Here is a 17806-nt window from a genome sequence, read left to right as displayed (position 1 = left end):
GAAAAGACAATTGTAGTAAGTATGTATGGAATGCATATAGACTTACTGCGTTTTAACTTTGAGGAGCAGCGTGAGATACGAGCTTTTTTCAAAGTAGCAACGATATAGTATACAGAACGAGCAGTGTGCGTAGCCGAATGCTTCTCGATTCGTTGACGATTCCCTCACGATTCGTAGCCACGCACACAGGATTGGTACAAGGGAAGCCTGACAAGTATCTCATACACGATTTGGACTATCTACCCATCGTTATTTAAAAAGGGATCTCTTAGTAATTTCAACTTATTTTTAACCCCCGACGCAAAAACGACGGGGTCTGTCTGTGACATCGTAGCTCCCGAACGGATGAACCGATTTAGATTAGTTTTTTTTTATGAAAGCTGAGTTAGTCGGGAGTGTTCTTTGCCATGTTTCATGAACATCGGTCCACTATGTCGGGGTCGGGGGTTTTTTCAAAATTTTGATTTTGTGGTTATTAATCCAGAATCCAGATGTACAATTTATCTGTCCAATATTCATATCCGTATTTGTTCTAACCCGTCTGATTATGATAACATTGATGAAGAAGTTAGCCTAAATGATAACCAAGATTGGGGTCCCATGCATAATAGAAATTACATATCACTTCACTTTAGATGAGTTTGCCTGGCAACAACGATATTACCTAGCTAGTTAATGTAAAATGAAATAAAGCGTAAAGGTGTCAATTATGTCTTTGTCCACCTGTCTCACCTAATAAGCGACTTTGGCAACCAGGCCATGTATAGAATTGGACAGCCGTAGTATAGAGTATATCAAGTATCGAGTCGTGCCAATCTAGGGGCCTAGCCAATATGACAATCGTTAATAGAAACGTCTACAGAACCTGTAATAACGTATGGAACAAGAGGATCGAGTATTATAGTGAGTTACTGTCAAAGTAAAATGTGTAATCACAGTGCGTAGACTGCCATCTCTCGACACAGGCTTAAAACTTTTGAACATCAGTTTTGACAATTTGGCCTATATTCTTAGCTTGATAATTATGTTTTAAAATGTCAAATACATATTAATATTAGCGCCATCTAACTGAGGGTACCCCAAAGGTGTAATGCCATCTAGGCCACCGTACCTTTTTCTGTATGGTACTGAGGTACGTTTTGTTCTTAGACTTTATCTGTCTATACGGAGTTAGATATGTCTTTGGTATGGAAATAGTTACGTGCCATTTTTAAACCCACGTCGGTGGCAAACCGGCATACAGGCCGCCTGACGATGAACAGGCACTGTAGCCTGCAACTCTAGAGTTACATGCACCGTGCGGACGCCCCTTTTTTGAAAAAACTCATACTGAAACCCCGAAAAAAACCTCGACAATGTCTTGGAATCACTTGGAATGTTCGCCGAAGGAAGTTCTAAACGAGTACGTCTATATTATTTGTTGTTCGTCTGTGGGGGTAAATCGATTGTCATCTTCGCTAGACCGCCTGTTATTGCGCAACAAGCGCATAAAAAATTATATTACCCGTACTGTTTGTATTTCAAACCCAAATACAGTACCCGGCTATAATTATTGCACATCGGTGTTTCGTCTTCGTGGAGCGTTGTCTCTTTCTTGCTTATGTGTAATTGATTCTTTATCGACAGGGGGGCAAATGTAACTGGTCAATTTTTCCATGTTAGATAGAGAGTCCACCGGTTATATATGTAGGTGTGTTAAGTGGATTCATGTAGAACTCAACATCATAGCGTAATATTGGAAAAAATGGATTAGTTACAATTGTCCACCAGTCGAAATTTGCCCCGCTGTATCTACCTTATGGCTCTTTTTAACCCCCGACGCAAAAACGAAGGGGTGTTATAAGTTTGACGTGTCTGTCTGTCTGTCTGTCTGTCTGTCTGTCTGTCTGTCTGTTTGTTTGTTTGTTTGTTTGTCTGTCTGTGTGTGTGTCTGTCTGTGGCATCGTAGCTCCCGAACCCGAACGGATGAACCGATTTAGATTTAGTTTTTTTTGTCTGAAATCTGAGTGTTCTTAGCCATGATTCATGAAAATCGGTCCACTATGTCGCAGTCGGGGGATTTTTCAAAATTTAATTTCGGGGGAATTTTCTAGGAATGAAAACATTCCGTAAACAAATGTTTGTCAACAGGTTGGATTGTTTTAAGAAGACGTACGCCGCAGAAGGGTATTTCGGCATGTACCGCGGCTCGGCGGTCAACATCATCCTCGTCACGCCCGAGAAGGCCATCAAGCTGGCCTGCAACGACATGTTCCGCTACTACCTCACGCTGCCTGACGGGTAATTACATTAATACATGGCTATTTTGTTATTAACGCACCACAGATAAGTACCATAATAGATCGATTGATGTAAAGCGCGTCATCCCAGTATAGAATAGCTAAATTTCATCGAAATCGTTAGTCGTTTCCTAGATCTGGGAAATATGTGTAAAATCTAGATATTTATATAGAATTGTGTGTTTAAAGGTACTGACGAAATGCTTCAAACAATTCAACGTCACCCTGACCTTTACAGTCCGATAAGAAACTAGAAACTAATAGGTAACAATACACAGTGTGGGATCAGACCTCATTTTTGACCATGGTCTTTTTATTGTAAAAACCGGTAGCCTAGACCAAAACAATGCTACGACTAAAACTCCCGAATGTCAAATATGACTAGTTTACGAGAAATAATTTTTTGAAATTTAGGGCAAATGTACCCGAAAATTGACTAAAACTCAAAATATCCTGAGAACGGTATCGATTATCAAAAAACACTTTTAAGAGAACTTATAGAACTACCAATATACTATCGTATGAAATAATCAGCACGGTCCTAGCATCATTCATATCGGTATTAGAACCAAATTAGTCATTTTCTATTTTGATTTTTTTTCTCGAAAGTTCCTGTATATTAGCATTTCTTTTATTTTTTTACTGAAAGGTGATTAGCTTCCCTATATGCTATAATTTTTGCATTAAGCAATTCCATAGGATCTAGAAATTATGGTGTGTTTAAACGTCCCATATAAAATCCCCATAGAGTAATTAAGCACACCATAATTTCTAGATCCTATGGAATTGCTTAGTGAAAAAATTATAGCATATAGGGAAGCTAATCATCTTTCAGTAAAAAACCGGCCAAGTGCGAGTCGGACTCGCCCACCGAGGGTTCCGTACAAACTTTTAATGGTCAAAATAATCTAATACTACTCATACTCATTTATTTGTAACGCCATTTTACACCTCAAGATTTGATTTAAAAAAATAATATTCATACAACAATAATACTTAGAAAATAAATAGACAGAAGATTGAAATTACAAAAAGTTAGGCAATATTCACATAAAAAATTAACAAAAATATTTTTCTAATTAGGTAATAAAAAAATTGTCATAAGTGTAGAACGGGTGCTCGACCTGCCAATTTTTTAAGCAATACTTAAAGTTCGACACTCAGGTACTTCAACCACATATTGCGGCAATTTATTATAGACGGCAGGGTCCATCACATGTGTTAACTTGTTGGATTTCGCCAATATACGGTCGATACCTACTAACTTTCCGGCATTTAGAGTGTTGTACTTGGAACACATGTTGTTAATGTTGTCACAGAATATATACAAGTACAGAAGGCTCACTCCTTTGATGTTCACAAAATACCGCCATTCTAAATTATTACCTTCATTAACAAACGGACCGTACGCGAGCAGCCAACATTGCATTTTATTTCGCCGCGCGAAGGTCGTCGCCAATGAATGGGCCGCGAACTCGCGGCCGCTGACATGTACTTGTAGCGCGGCGATAGAATCGCGGAGTCAGCCACCCATGGTTTTGTATGCTTCCAAGTTCTCTCTTACATAAATGGCTACCCGCATGATAACTATTGCAGGCAGTCTCAGGATTCTTATTTTTTAAAGAGTTCTTTGGCCGGGGTGTCTACAGGTACCTGAGTAACGATCCTGATAGCTCGTTTCTTAAAGCGAAAGACCCTCTTCCATTCAGCACAACGCGCAACGTCCCCAGAGCTCCACACCGTACTGTATTAATGAATGGACAGTGGCGAAATAGGATGTCCAGGCTACTTCTGGAGCCACAGACTTTGCAACTCGACCTAAGGCAAAGCACGCACTGCCCAGACTATCACACAGTTTATCTACTTGCTGGTCCCATTTTAAGCCGTGATGTGTAGTCGTGGATGCCATCTATAGTCCCGTCTGGCAGAAAACATGAAACTTGGCATGTATATAGCTTATAGGATTACTAGCTGTTACCCGCGGCTTCGCCCGCGTAATAAAAGTATTCATTAAGATTTTCATTTGGATCCTTAGGTTTCTCTGTAGGTATATTTATCTGCGATTATTTCGATTGCACATAATACTTTTGCTTGCAATGATTGTAGAAATATTACACATCGACCACAGCATAGGTAATTCTATATACGCTGGGGAAACCTTTATAAACATCCCACATAGCCCGTATTTCGACACTATGATCGGTGGGTAAAAAGTACTTTTTTCTATTATCCCTTACAATTTTTTACATTTTGCTTATACTTATCGCAAACGTAATCTTCAAGCAAGCAAACAACGAGCACATTGATTGTAAGAGACCGCCGACCGATTATCCGTATCCCTCTAACGATACCCATATTATCCGTATCCGTATCCGTATCCCTATCGCTATCGCTATCGCTGTCGCTATCGCTATCGCTATCGCTATCGCAAACGCTATCGCTATCGCTATCCCTATCGCTATCCCTATCGTTATCCCTATCGCTATCCCTATCGCTATCCCTATCCCTTTCGCTATCCCTATCGCTATCCCTATCCCTATCCCTATCCCTTATCAAGATGTTTAATGATATAACACTTTAAGTTCTCGCGCTTTGTACACATATTTAAAGTCACATACAGGTCGAACGCGATTAATTAACATTATTTTTACCTTTTTTCCCAACGTTTCGGCCAGGTTGCACTGGCCGTCGTCGCGGAAGACTGACGTCCCAGCAAAATGTCACCGGAGATGTAAACAACACAAAACTACCCGATATTAATTTATATAAATCTTCGGGGTAGACAAATAAATATAATCTACCCGCTTTTAGTTAATGTTTATTTCCCACGTGTTTATTTTAAAGGTAAAAATAATGTTAATTAATCGCGTTCGACCTGTATGTGACTTTAAATATATGTTTAATGATTTCTTATCAAGTGCTAAAATATAAAGTTTCAATGTTTTATCATTTAAAATTAAGAAATCCCATACAAACTTTCAACCTCTTTTTCAACCCCTTCATCCCTTTTTTTCGAAATAAAAAGTAGCCTATGTTCTGTCTCAGGGTCTAAAGATTGTCTGTTCCAAATTTCATCAAAATCGGTTGCGTGGTTTAAGCGGGAAAGCGTAACAGACAGACAGACAGACAGACAGACAGACAGACAGACAGAGTTACTTTCGCATTTATAATATTAGTATGGATAAGAAAAAAATGAAGTAGAAACACGCCGAGGTGTCAATGTTTCCCCTCCTCCCCACTTTTGTATCCCTGTTTTCAGTTTTTTTATATTTCCATGAAAACCGTAAAAGCTACAACAATAACGTCTAAGAGAAGTATATTCTCTATAAAATTCTATACAATACTGTCTTTGGAAGTATATAGCTAGAACTTATAATTTTCAAACTATGCTCATTTTACCTTTGCCATATTTGTGTTTGGTGACCAGTAGGATAATAGTAAGGCGGCGGAATTGAAAAAAGTCGTCTAGTTTTGAAGTTGATGTGACTGGAGAGTATACTGCTGACAAGTGGTATCGTTGTGATCGGTAGACTTTACTGAGTACGAAATAATGACTTGTCACTTTCTCAGACTGTGGGGGGGTTAACTATGACGTCACAAAGATCGCGGTCCCGGGTTTCAATTTTTTGCCAATTTGTCTAGAACCCCTTATCCAATTTTGAAAAATGAGGTGTCGATTGAAAGCGTATAACATGCTGATTAAGATTTATTATATGTGAAGAGTATAGTTTTGTTAGTTATTTTTTAATTAATAATAATGCAAAAAATACTTTTTTTTTACTCTCTTTTTTGATTTTTGTGACTCAAAAAGGCAATGAAAACGGCCACTTAGCTAAAAAATATGTTATATAAATCATTTAACTACATTATTAAGCTATCTGTTGCTTTTTAAATTTCTACGATCGGATAATAAATAAGCAAACTACAACCACATACCTGTAGGCGGGGAGTACCGCTTGACACGCGTTCCCATACATTCGGCGTCTACCAAATTACACCTCGCGCAAAATTCGTTTCAAGCAGATATACCTCTAATCTTATTCATCGTAACCTATCAATATTGGTATCATTTGAAAGTACAATTAAAGTACTTTAAGAAACAATGTCAATCATTTTCATAAAATCAATAATCGCCAGTCTGTGGTGGTTACAAAGGAAAAAAGTGGGTATGCAATTTGACTGGTTTCCTAGGTTTGATACCCTAGACGAGTTTAAAAGGGGAGGTAAAGGTGACATATGGGTTGTTCTCTGGCCTAAAAGCTATACAGAGGGTCAGGGGAGAAAAAAACTAGGGTTTAAGTTTAGTTTTAAGTTATTTTTTCTTTTATTTGTTGATTTTATTGTGTTTAATTTTTTTGTAATTTTATCAAGGATACACATTGGTTTCTTTTGCTGAAAATTCCCTTTTTTATGAGAAATGTTATGAATTTTCCGATAGAGACTAAAATTAACTTTCAAATAAGGCCACATAGTCATACTGATACATAGTCATACCCTTAATATTATATAAGTAAAAGTATGACTATGTGGCCTACTGATACATAGTCATACCCTTAATATTATATAAGTAAAAGTATGACTATGTGGCCTTATTTGAAAGTTAATTTTAGTCTCTATCGGAAAAAGCCATAAACTTCATTCTCATAAAAAAGGCAACTTTTAGCAAAAGAAACCAACGTGTATCCTTGATAAAATTACAAAAAAATTTAACACAATAAAATCAACAAATAAAGGAAAAATAACTTAAAACTAAACTTAAACCCTAGTTTTTTCTCCCTGACCCTCTGTGTAGCTTTTAGGCCAGAGAAAACCCATATGTCACCTTTACCTCCCCTTTTAAACTCGTCTAGGGTATCAAACCTAGGAAACCAGTCAAATTGCATACCCACTTTTTTCCTTTGTAACCACCACAGACTGGCGATTATTGATTTAAAAAAAATGATTGACATTGTTTTTTAAAGTACTTTAATTGTGCTTTCAAATGATATCAATATTGATAGGTTACGATGAATAAGATTAGAGGTATATCTGCTTGAAACGAATTTTGCGCGAGGTGTAATTTGGTAGACGCCGAATGTATGGGAACGCGTGTCAAGCGGTACTCCCCGCCTACAGGTATGTGGTTGTAGTTTGCTCATTTATTATCCGATCGTAGAAATTCAAAAAGCAACAGATAGCTTAATAATGTAGTTAAATGATTTATACTATAACATATTTTTTAGCTAAGTGGCCGTTTTCATTGCCTTTTTGAGTCACAAAAATCAAAAAAGAGAGTAAAAAAACGTATTTTTTGCATTATTGTTAATTAAAAAATAACTAACAAAACTATACTTTTCACATATAATAAATCTTAATCAGCATGTTATACGCTTTCAATCGACACCTCATTTTTCAAAATTGGATAAGGGGTTCTAGACAAATTGGCAAAAAAATTAAACCCGGGACCGCGATCTTTGTGACGTCATAGTTAACCCCCCCACAGTCTGAGAAAGTGACAAGTCATTATTTCGTACTCAGTAAAGTGTACCGATCACAACGATACCACTTGTCAGCAGTATACTCTCCAGTCACATCAACTTTTCCCGAGACCCTCTCGCCGCTCTACTAGTAAGGCCAGCGACTTTGCACTTTTGCCTGTGGCGATGCTGCTTGGCAAAATTGTTCCTTGGGTCAAACTGATCCGATTTATCCCAATAGTCATGAAATCGCACGTGACTACTCCCCACAAAGAGAAGGGGAAGGGGCCGGTTCCCTCGATGAAATCTATGCAATACTTCTTCTTACGCCGCGTCTTGCGTGAGCGACGAACCCGCGACGGCGACGCGATGCGATGCGACGAAATCAAACCTTCTATCTCTATGGACTTGTCTTAGGTGGGCGACGGAACGCGACGGCGATGCGACGCGACGAACTAGCGATGAACATGCGAATGTTAAGCGACGCGATGTGATCAAACCGCTGTGTTCATATGGGAGTGTCTTGCGTAAGCGACGGCCCGCGACGCCGACGGTCCGCGACGGCGATGCGACGCGATGCGATGGCGATGGGCGCGCGATCAAGCTATTTGATTTTTAGAAGCAAATTCAATACGTAGAGAGGTCGGACTAGAGAAATAACGATTGATTACTTTCATATTTATACATTCGATTGATACATTCTTTATATTTTCTTATAATAAAAATTCAAAATATTCAAATTAACATAAGTTGACCAAAGGAGTAATGTGCCTAAAAAGTAAGGAAATTACAACTTTTGTAACTTGTATTGACAGCCTTTGATTATGTGCACGGTGATACGAGATTGTCTGCGTAAAATATTAAAATTTAAGTGTGAACTAAAAATATGAAACACTAGTGCGATGACCTTACGATATATGTACCTACTAACACTTGACTTTGGTGAATAGGATCACAAAATTAACTAGTCATTACAACGGGCTCGTAGCCTAGCGGTTTCGACGTCTGGACGCCGCGCCAGCGGTGTGAGTTCGAACCTCGGCTGAGGCGTGCTTTTGCAGTTTTATTTTTGTTTCTTTTATTTTCTATTATTTGATTGTTTACTTTTTTCATTCTGTAAGAATCTACATTCTTATTTTTATTTTATTTTTAATAACTCCGGCTTTTATACTAACAAGGAAAGGTACCCATACAAAAAAAATATAATTAGACTACTCTTTAAGAACTTCTTGTTGCCATATAAAAAAAACATACATATAAGACATACCTTTGTGTCGATAGATATTTTTCAGTACAGATGGTGTTTTTTTTACGCACTAGTGCGAGAAGTGGTTCATTATATGCCAGGTCGAAACTTCGGAGGCTCATCTGTACTGAAAAACGTCGTACGATACACGTGCGAAAAGGAAATTCGTAACTCGTGTCGATTTAAAACACTCGTGAAATAGCCATTGATAGATGGCGTTGGCGCTCGGTACGCGAGCCACCGGTAACGCAACACACAGGCAAGAATGATCTTGATAGTTTTGAATTTAATTGCTAGTAACAATTCTTTTGGTTTCATGTGTTAACTTTTTTGTATAGTTTACAAGAGATAAGAATATATTATTATTATATGGTACCTACTAATTGTAAGTAACTTAAAATAAACAGTTTCAAAGAGCTGAGCTGTGTGCAAAAAATTACATGTGTTATTGGCCCGGCTAATGAGATCAAACATGGTCGAGTTACGATAAGTAGAATAGCAGTTCTGTTATTCATTTCCTGACTCGATCATGTGACCTTGGACATCATCGAGATCGACGCTGCTCATCAGTCCAAATGTAATAAGCCCAAACATAGTGGAGTTATAATGAGTAAAATAGCAGTTTTGTTGACCATATCCTGACTCCACCATGAAAACCAGAACCTCATCCTAGGGGCCGGTTTTTGAATCTCACATATGGGATTTGTCACTAAAATACCGGTTGAAAACAGTGAATTGCTTAGTATTTTCAGTGACAATTTTCTGAATTCGAACGCGTGAGACTCAAAAATCGGTCCCCTCCCCTGGTCCCGAAATATAATAATAATTCAAACTCTCATCAGATTTCAAGTAAAATTTCTTGGATAAAATTGCATGTGTAAAAATCAGGCGGACCGTATGCCTGTTTGCCACCAACAGGATCAAAATTTGTTTAGTCGCAGTACCTATACAGCACTTCTCAGAACTATCTAGCTGCTTACGCTTACGAGAGCACGGTGCGCCGGACTATCGAACGTAGGTCCACTGTCTATGAGCGCTGGGCGCAGACTGAACTGAGCAGTGAGCGGGCCCGTGTCAGCAGTGTATTTATTCGAATTTTATGTGCTTTAAAATAATAGTACATTACGATACAAGTACGTAAAAAAGGAAGTTCGAAACGAGTGGCGATAAATTAAAACACGACCGAAGGGAGTGTTTTAAATCGACACGAGTTACGAATTTCCTTTTCGCACGTGTATCGTTAACACATGAAACCAAAAGAATTGTTACTAGCAATTAAATTCAAAACTATCAAGATCATTCTTGCCTGTGTGTTGCGTTACCGGTGGCTCGCGTACCGAGCGCCAACGCCATCTATCAATGGCTATTTCACGAAATTGATGAACGCTCTAAGGAATAAGGGCTCTTAGTGTAGTGGTTATGCCAGTCGACACTAGATGGCAGCATTAAAAAACACTGGGTTACACTGTATGACATTTTTTCATTTCATCATTAAGTAAATAGCATTCGTTATTAAGTAAATAGTATACGTTAATTCGTCGCTCAGTTTTGCCGTGAAGGACGGACAAATAAATAGACACACACACACTTTCCCGTTTATAATATTAGTATGGATTAAAATAAACATTAAGTTAATAAAAACAAAATGCAGTATTATTGTGTGCTACTTAAAACTCTCCTTGTTAGTATAAAACCCGGAGTTCTTAAAAAAAAATAAGAAAGTAGAATCTTAGAGAAAGAAATAAGCAGGTAAATAAAATCAAATAATCCATACTGATTAAACTGGAAAGTGTGTGTGTGTCTGTTTGTTTGTCCGTCTTTCAAGAGAAGCCGCGGGCAAAAGCTAGTAGAACATAAAAGAAAAAAAGTAAATAAAAATGCAAAAAGATTGCGTGAGCCGAGATTCGAACTCACGACACTCATGGCGCAAACGGTTCCACCTAGAAGTCAAACCCGCTAGACCATTTGCACATTGTGAAAGACGGCGAATCTTCTGATTCTAATCACCAAATGCTAGTGCCGAAGTTTCGCGCGATGGATACGCGATGACCTTGAGCCATCGCCGTCGCATCGCGTCGCGTCGCCCGTCGCTCACGCAAGACAGAGCGTAAACTCATTGTTCCTGCCGGTGAGTAAGGCAGCCAGAGCTCAACGAGGGAGGACCTACGGAACTAATTAGGAGAATAGATTGTCCTTTGAGTCGTCGGCACCCAGGCCCCTTCTAAGTACCTACAGGTTTGTACAAGTTTCTAATGAGTCGGCAACGCACATGTGCCACTCCTTGAGTGGCAGGCGTCCATAGGTTACAGTGACCGCTTTCCATCAGGCAGACCGTATGCCTGATACCCACCTACGTGGTACAAAAAAAACTGTCGTCGAATTCACCTTAAACATTAAAAACTAAGTCAAAATCGATTGATTCGTTCGGGAGCTATGATGCCACAGACAGACATGTCAAGCGTCAAACCTTAAATTATTATAAAACACTCCGTCGTTTTTGCGTTGGTGGTTAAAAACAAGAAACTTCCTTCAAAACTAAATAAAACTCAACTTTCTATGAAAATTGGTCAAGTGCGAGTCGGATTTCGACATTTCCATACAAACAGGTCATGAGCGCCTGACGAAATGTAATGGCAACGTACATTAAATTTCGTACTTAGATTTCGCGTATATTTCGGAAACGATAAGAGATAGAGCAAAATGGACTTCTGATTTTGGTTGTCGATGGCACAATTTTTTTGTTTTCGTATATATACACCTTTTTTTGGACCTATGTGGGCAATATTATGGTCAGTGAAGTTCTAAACGGTCTTAAGCGCCTCTTTTTTAGTAGGAACTTAAGTCATTTTGGAAAATGATTTTTTCTTTTTAACAATTTCTATAACAAACGAAACCGAAATTAATTTCTTTATACCTGTCCAACGCGATTACAACATTTTAAGACGTTTAGTAACTACTTGCAGCGGCAGTGAGTGAAATTCGTAATCTGAGTTTTTTTCTCTTAAGTCCGACTTACGCTTGACTGTAGATTTCTAATAGGTTTTCCTGTAATCTACAGGTAGAGGGCTATCCTGTGTATTTTTTTGAAAATTTTACGCTAAGTAATTTCGGAGATAAAGGGGGGGAATGGTCATTTTTTGCGTATTTTCTTAAATTACTTCTAAATTACCAAAATAAAAAAATAAAAAAAATATACTTCAAATGCTTATAAAATGCTCTTTCATTTGATATGTAACACAATATAGTTTTAATAACTTTGATTTTTAATTTTCAATGTTACCCCCCAAAAGTGGCCCCTGTGATTAAATTTCATTTAATTAAATTACATGTCCGTCTTTGGGCCACAGGTTTACATATGTGTGCCAAATTTCAAGTAAATCGGTCCAGTACTTTCGGAGAAATCGGCTGTGACAGAGGGACAGACAGACACGCGAGTGATCCTATAAGGGTTCCGTTTTTCCTCTTTGAGGTACGGAACCCTAAAAATAAAAGAAATGCTAATATACAGGAACTTTCGAGAAAAAAAATCAAAATCGAAAATGACTAATTTGGTTCTAATACCGATATGAATGATGCTAGGACCGTGCTGATTATTCCATACGATAGTATATTGGTAGTTCTATAAGTTCTCTTAAAAGTGTTTTTTGATAATCGATACCGTTCTCAGGATATTTTGAGTTTTAGTCAATTTTCGGGTACATTTGCCCTAAATTTCTAAAAAATTTTTCTCGTAAACTAGTCATATTTGACATTCGGGAGTTTTAGTCGTAGCATTGTTTTGGTCTAGGCTACCGGTTTTTACAATAAAAAGACCATGGTCAAAAATGAGGTCTGATCCCACACTGTGCAATACTGTAACGTTGTCCCTTACAAACGCGAGAAAAGTGGACGAAACTACAATATTTCTACTTTTTACCTTTGACCATCTTACTGTACACTATGTATTTTATGCAAATAATAAAGTGTCGGATCAACTATAAGGCCCAATTGCACCAACCACTTAACTAAGGGTTAGTGGGCTGTCAACTGTCAAATTCCATATAAAATGGTGGGTTAACCCTCCGTTCGTTGGTGCAAGTGGCCCTAATAAGATTAAAAACCGGCCATGTACACAGCCAGCTATAAATCTCCAAAACCACTTTAGCGCAGTTTCGTTGGTGCCCGTGTGAGTACACATTTAGTTTGAAACCTACTAACGGGCGTTTACACTATCGCGGGAGGAACATTTCCACTCTTTGAAGGCTTCTTCCTATTAAATAACCTATTGTTTGAACGGCTGCAATCTAACCTACTTCATTGTGATGCTTGTTTGTACATTAAATGTGTACTTTAGTGTATAATGTAACGTATGAATGAAAACAGTATTAAACTGGTATGTGTTCGATTTCCACTTCGGGCCACCGATTGGTCTTCGTCAAATTTTCTTTAGTGTATGATATGTAGGTACCTATTCAAAAATAAAAATTGATATTCTCGAGCCCTTGCTTTGTGCAGTCAGAAAGGCTCTCTTAGGATATACATAGTAAATAACAATAACTACCTATTGTTCTTATTTCTCAAGCTGTGAGATAGGTCATTGTTTATCTACAAATTGTGCAATACCTTAATAATTTTATCTTTCCTCGTCTTCGCAGTGAAAAAGTGTAGTGTTCAACTCGGATGAATGTCATTTACCTAGTATCGATCTTGGTTAATTATCACGCTACTTACCTAACTATTTATTCTCTCAATAAAGATCCTCGTGGTTGTTCCGTTAGTCTTTCTGTTGAAAAAAAAAACTGAATAAATAGGCGAATAACCCGATATTTGTTATGTAACAGGAGCCTGCCGGTATTCCGGCAGATGATAGCGGGCGGCGGCGCGGGCGCGTGCCAGATCGTCGTCACCACCCCCATGGAGCTGCTCAAGATCCAGATGCAGGACGCGGGCCGTCTGGCTGCGCAGGCGAAGAAAGGTAACCTCAGAATCATAGCCCATTTACAGCTTTATCTGACAGGACTCCTTTACAACGATGTCTAGCAAGAGTCTGCCCGTGTTCGGCAGATGAACGCCCGTGTCAGATCGTCGTCACCCCATGGAACTGCTAAAGATCCAGATGTAGGACGCGGGCCGCCTGGCTGCGCAAGTGGAGAAAGCTAGCCTTAGCCTCTACAATGATGTCTAGCAGGAGCCTGGCGTGTTCCGGCAGATCGTCGTCACCACCTCCATGGAACTGCTGAAGATCCAGATGCAGGACGCGGGCCGACTGGCTGCGCAGGCGAAGTAAGGTACCCGTAGTCCCTTTACGATGCGCTCTGGCAGAAGTCTGCCGGTGTTCGGCAAGTGAATGCTCGTGTCAGATTGTCGTCACCACCTGAGCTAGTCAAGATCCAGATGCGTGGGCGAAGTAAGGTAACCATAGCCCCTTTACGATGTACTATGGGAGGAGTCTGTCGGTGTTCTGGCAGATGATGGAGTGTGCATATGCGGGAGAACGGTTGTGTTTGGATGTCATATTTTTAAGTTTCAAGGAGATTGTCTTGGCTAGCTTTAGCTATCACAAGAAATTTAAATTGCGATGAATCACTAGATCAAATAAACTGGGCAATGGAATAGTGCCATTCGTGTTTATTTATCTAATTTGTCGTGCTTTAGCAAACGTTCGTGTTGCTATGCTAAGAACGTTAAACGATAAAACGAAACGATGTTAGACTAAATTGTAGTAGTGAACATCTGAACAAATACCTTTCAATGTATGTTTCAGATTTTGGTAAGTTTAGAATATTTTTCATTTATACAATAGTGTATCGTAAGAGCTAGTAAGTCATCCCCAAAACAATTTCGTAAGACCGTCCAAAGACGTCGTGTCGAAAGACAATCCATTCAGCTGCAACCTTTCTTATGTGGCCAATAATGCCCTAACACTGTAGCTGAAAAAAACCCGTCTCAATAATAATGACTCAACATTCGATCAACTTCACCAATTTAATTATACGCATAAGGTAACGGACCCAATCATGGACAGTTTAAGAAAAAATTTCGCCTGTTTTTGATATTTCACTGATAAATGTAAAAATTCTAGCGCTAAGCGTGTTAAATCTTGAATGTCCTATCCTTCTTTTACATTTCAAGCGTATTTCAGAATAGATACTCGTATTGGTTTCTTCATAGTTAACAAATTAAAACTAGGTGTTTTTTCTCCAATTATGGACGGCAGCTCTCCAGTAATGGATCCCCCATTATGGACAGTGAAATAAGTTTAAGATTTTACTTTTAAAGCCAACTGATACTCAATGAGTCAATTTTATATGCCATAAATACAATTAGTTTGGGTTATTTAAACATAGGATTGTTTCTTGTAAATTTTGGTTTTGTAAATTGTTCCTTGTCCATCTTAGGAGGTACGCAGTTTTTCGGTTCCAGTAATGGACACTCGCAAAATAACGCCATTTCTTTATATCTTTGGAGCAACAAACTAGTATGTTTTATACCTTATCTCATGCTTAATGTAGTAAGTAAAACGCATTCAAGTTTACACAGAGTATTATTTTTTTATTATTTTATACATGAACTCAACTCTCTTAGCAACATTACTAAGAATTCGTCTTGATATTTTTTTCAGTAAACTGGTGAATTTTATCTTGTCGCCAAATTCTTTAGAAATAACCGAATTAATTGAAACTTCAAAATGAAACAGCTCTACAACTCTAGTTTATGGTACATAGCCGTCAGTTTTTAGAAACAAATTTTAGATACTTATTTTTAAGGATTTGTGTTTTTTTGTCCATAATGGCATCACCGTCCATTATGGGGTATTTTACCTTATAAGGTTAATCTTGATTCATTATATTGCCAGGTACGGGCCAACCCACACTAGACGTTTTGAGCGCCTTTGTGTAGTAAAAAATATAGTCGCTACGCAGTTACACCGCCGTTGTGTCCCGCAGCCATAGAGTCAACTAGAAACTAACTCTCGGGAAACGTTTGTGAGATGGCCCTTACTATGAAACGGTCGCATTTCCGTTAAAGCGCCTCGCTGGGTGGAGTCTATTTGGTCTAACTGGAGTGTATGTTCCACAGAGGGCAAGAAGTTCGAGCGCCAGACGGCGATGCAGCTGATCAACAAGCTGCTGGCCGAGCGCGGCATCATGGGGCTGTACAAGGGGCTCGGCGCCACCGCCGCGCGGGATATCTCCTTCAGCGTCATCTACTTCCCCAGCTTCGCCATCCTCAACGACTTGGGGCCCAAGCAGCCCGGCGCCACCGGCCCGCCCTTCTGGTACTAACACTAATACCTTGCACTAATCATCCTCCTTGCGTTGTCCCGGCATTCGCTACGGCTCGTGCGAGCCTGGGGTCCGCTGTGACAATTAATCACAAGATTTGGCGTGGGCACTAGTTTTACGATAGCGACTGCCATCCGCCCTCCCTACCCAACCGATTGAAAGTCGCACTCTCTTATCGCTAGCTAAACTACCAGCGCTTACACTACCTTGCACTAGTACTAGCATTTATCCTTCAGTAAATTATCTACTCATTAGATACAATGTGATGTGCCACTTTGGGATAGCTATTATCAAAGACAACTCTATAAAGAACAAATAAAGTCAATAGTGGCTTGGCTTTGGTGTAACTTATAGTCAAATATGATTGATAATAATCAGTAGCTAATAGGAAAAAAATCTTCAAGAAAAGAGCGTACACCCATCCTAAAGGCCGGCATCGCACCTCCAACACCTCTGGTGTTTCGGGTGTCCATGGGCGGCGGTGATCGCTTACCATCAGGCGACCTGTCTGCTCGTTTGCCTCCTATCCCATAAAAAAAATAGAACTTTGAGTCATATTAGAGAATATAGGTCAAATCCTCAAAACGGTCTGTCTATGCACTATGGCTACACAATACACATTTCACTTTGACAGTCATTATGTATAACTCTTTGCTTTTATAAATCATACTTATAACAAAATTTTAAAGAATGTTTTTGTTCTAGTTGGTATATTTGCTGCCGTACGCAAGTATTATTAAGTATATTCGCCCGCGTACTAAACCCCCTTAGAGGTGAATTTTCAAAAATCCTTAGTGCTCCTCTACACTTTATAAGGAACTTTCGTGCCACATTTGGAAACTCTAGAATACTAGGTTTCGGCTGTGCGTTGATATGTCAGTCAGTTTCTTCTTTTATATATTTAGATTAATTGTAAACAATTACACGTAATCCATTTAGACAAAAAGAAGCGCTGGTGGCCTAGCGGTAAGAACGTGCGACTTTCAATCTAGAGGTCGCGGGTTCGAACCCCAGCTCGTACCAATGAGTTTTCGGAACTTATGTGCAAAGCGAACCCCCGGCTCCCATGACTGTCACGACTTCATTGAATGTTTCTTTTAAATTCAGCTGCAAATTAAAGGATCTATGCATATATATATTGACGACCGGTCTGGCGCAGTCGGTAGTGACCCTGCCTGCTACGCCGCGGTCCTGGGTTCGAATCCCGGTAAGGGCATTTATTTGTGTGATGAGCACAGATATTTGTTCCCGAGTCATGGATGTTTTCTATGTATATAAGTATTTATATATTATATATATCGTTGTCTGAGTACCCACAACACAAGCCTTCTTGAGCTTACCGTGGGCCTCAGTCAATCTGTGTAAGAATGTCCTATAATATTTATTTATTTATTTATTTATTATATCGGGAAAGTACAACACACATAACACTTATTTAGAGATATATTATCACTTGAACTTGCATCGTGAATAAATGGAACATGCATTAAAATCGTGACTCATGTTACTCTTGCCGCGGATTAAATAAATAAATAAATATTATAGGACATTCTTACATAG

General features: G+C 38.9%; 2 protein-coding genes across 2 annotated transcripts in view; one reads left to right on the top strand and one right to left on the bottom strand.

Moving 5' to 3' along the window:
- The window catches only part of LOC125232066 (tol-Pal system protein TolA-like), a 65511-nt gene that overhangs the window by 13672 nt on the left and 34033 nt on the right, over positions 1 to 17806 (bottom strand). The window lies entirely within an intron of this gene.
- LOC125232058 (mitochondrial glutamate carrier 1-like) overlaps positions 1 to 17806 on the top strand; it is a 33570-nt gene that overhangs the window by 5405 nt on the left and 10359 nt on the right. Inside the window, exons 4-6 of the mRNA XM_048137676.1 lie at positions 2131 to 2280; positions 13802 to 13935; positions 16041 to 16239. Coding sequence (XP_047993633.1) covers positions 2131 to 2280; positions 13802 to 13935; positions 16041 to 16239 — 483 coding nt within the window. The remainder of the gene's footprint in view (positions 1 to 2130; positions 2281 to 13801; positions 13936 to 16040; positions 16240 to 17806) is intronic.

The sequence above is a fragment of the Leguminivora glycinivorella genome, chromosome 1 (genome assembly GCF_023078275.1).
Source record: "Leguminivora glycinivorella isolate SPB_JAAS2020 chromosome 1, LegGlyc_1.1, whole genome shotgun sequence".
Classification (NCBI taxonomy): domain Eukaryota; kingdom Metazoa; phylum Arthropoda; class Insecta; order Lepidoptera; family Tortricidae; genus Leguminivora; species Leguminivora glycinivorella.
Note: the sequence above shows the minus strand (reverse complement) of the source record. Positions and strands in the feature narration are given on the sequence as shown.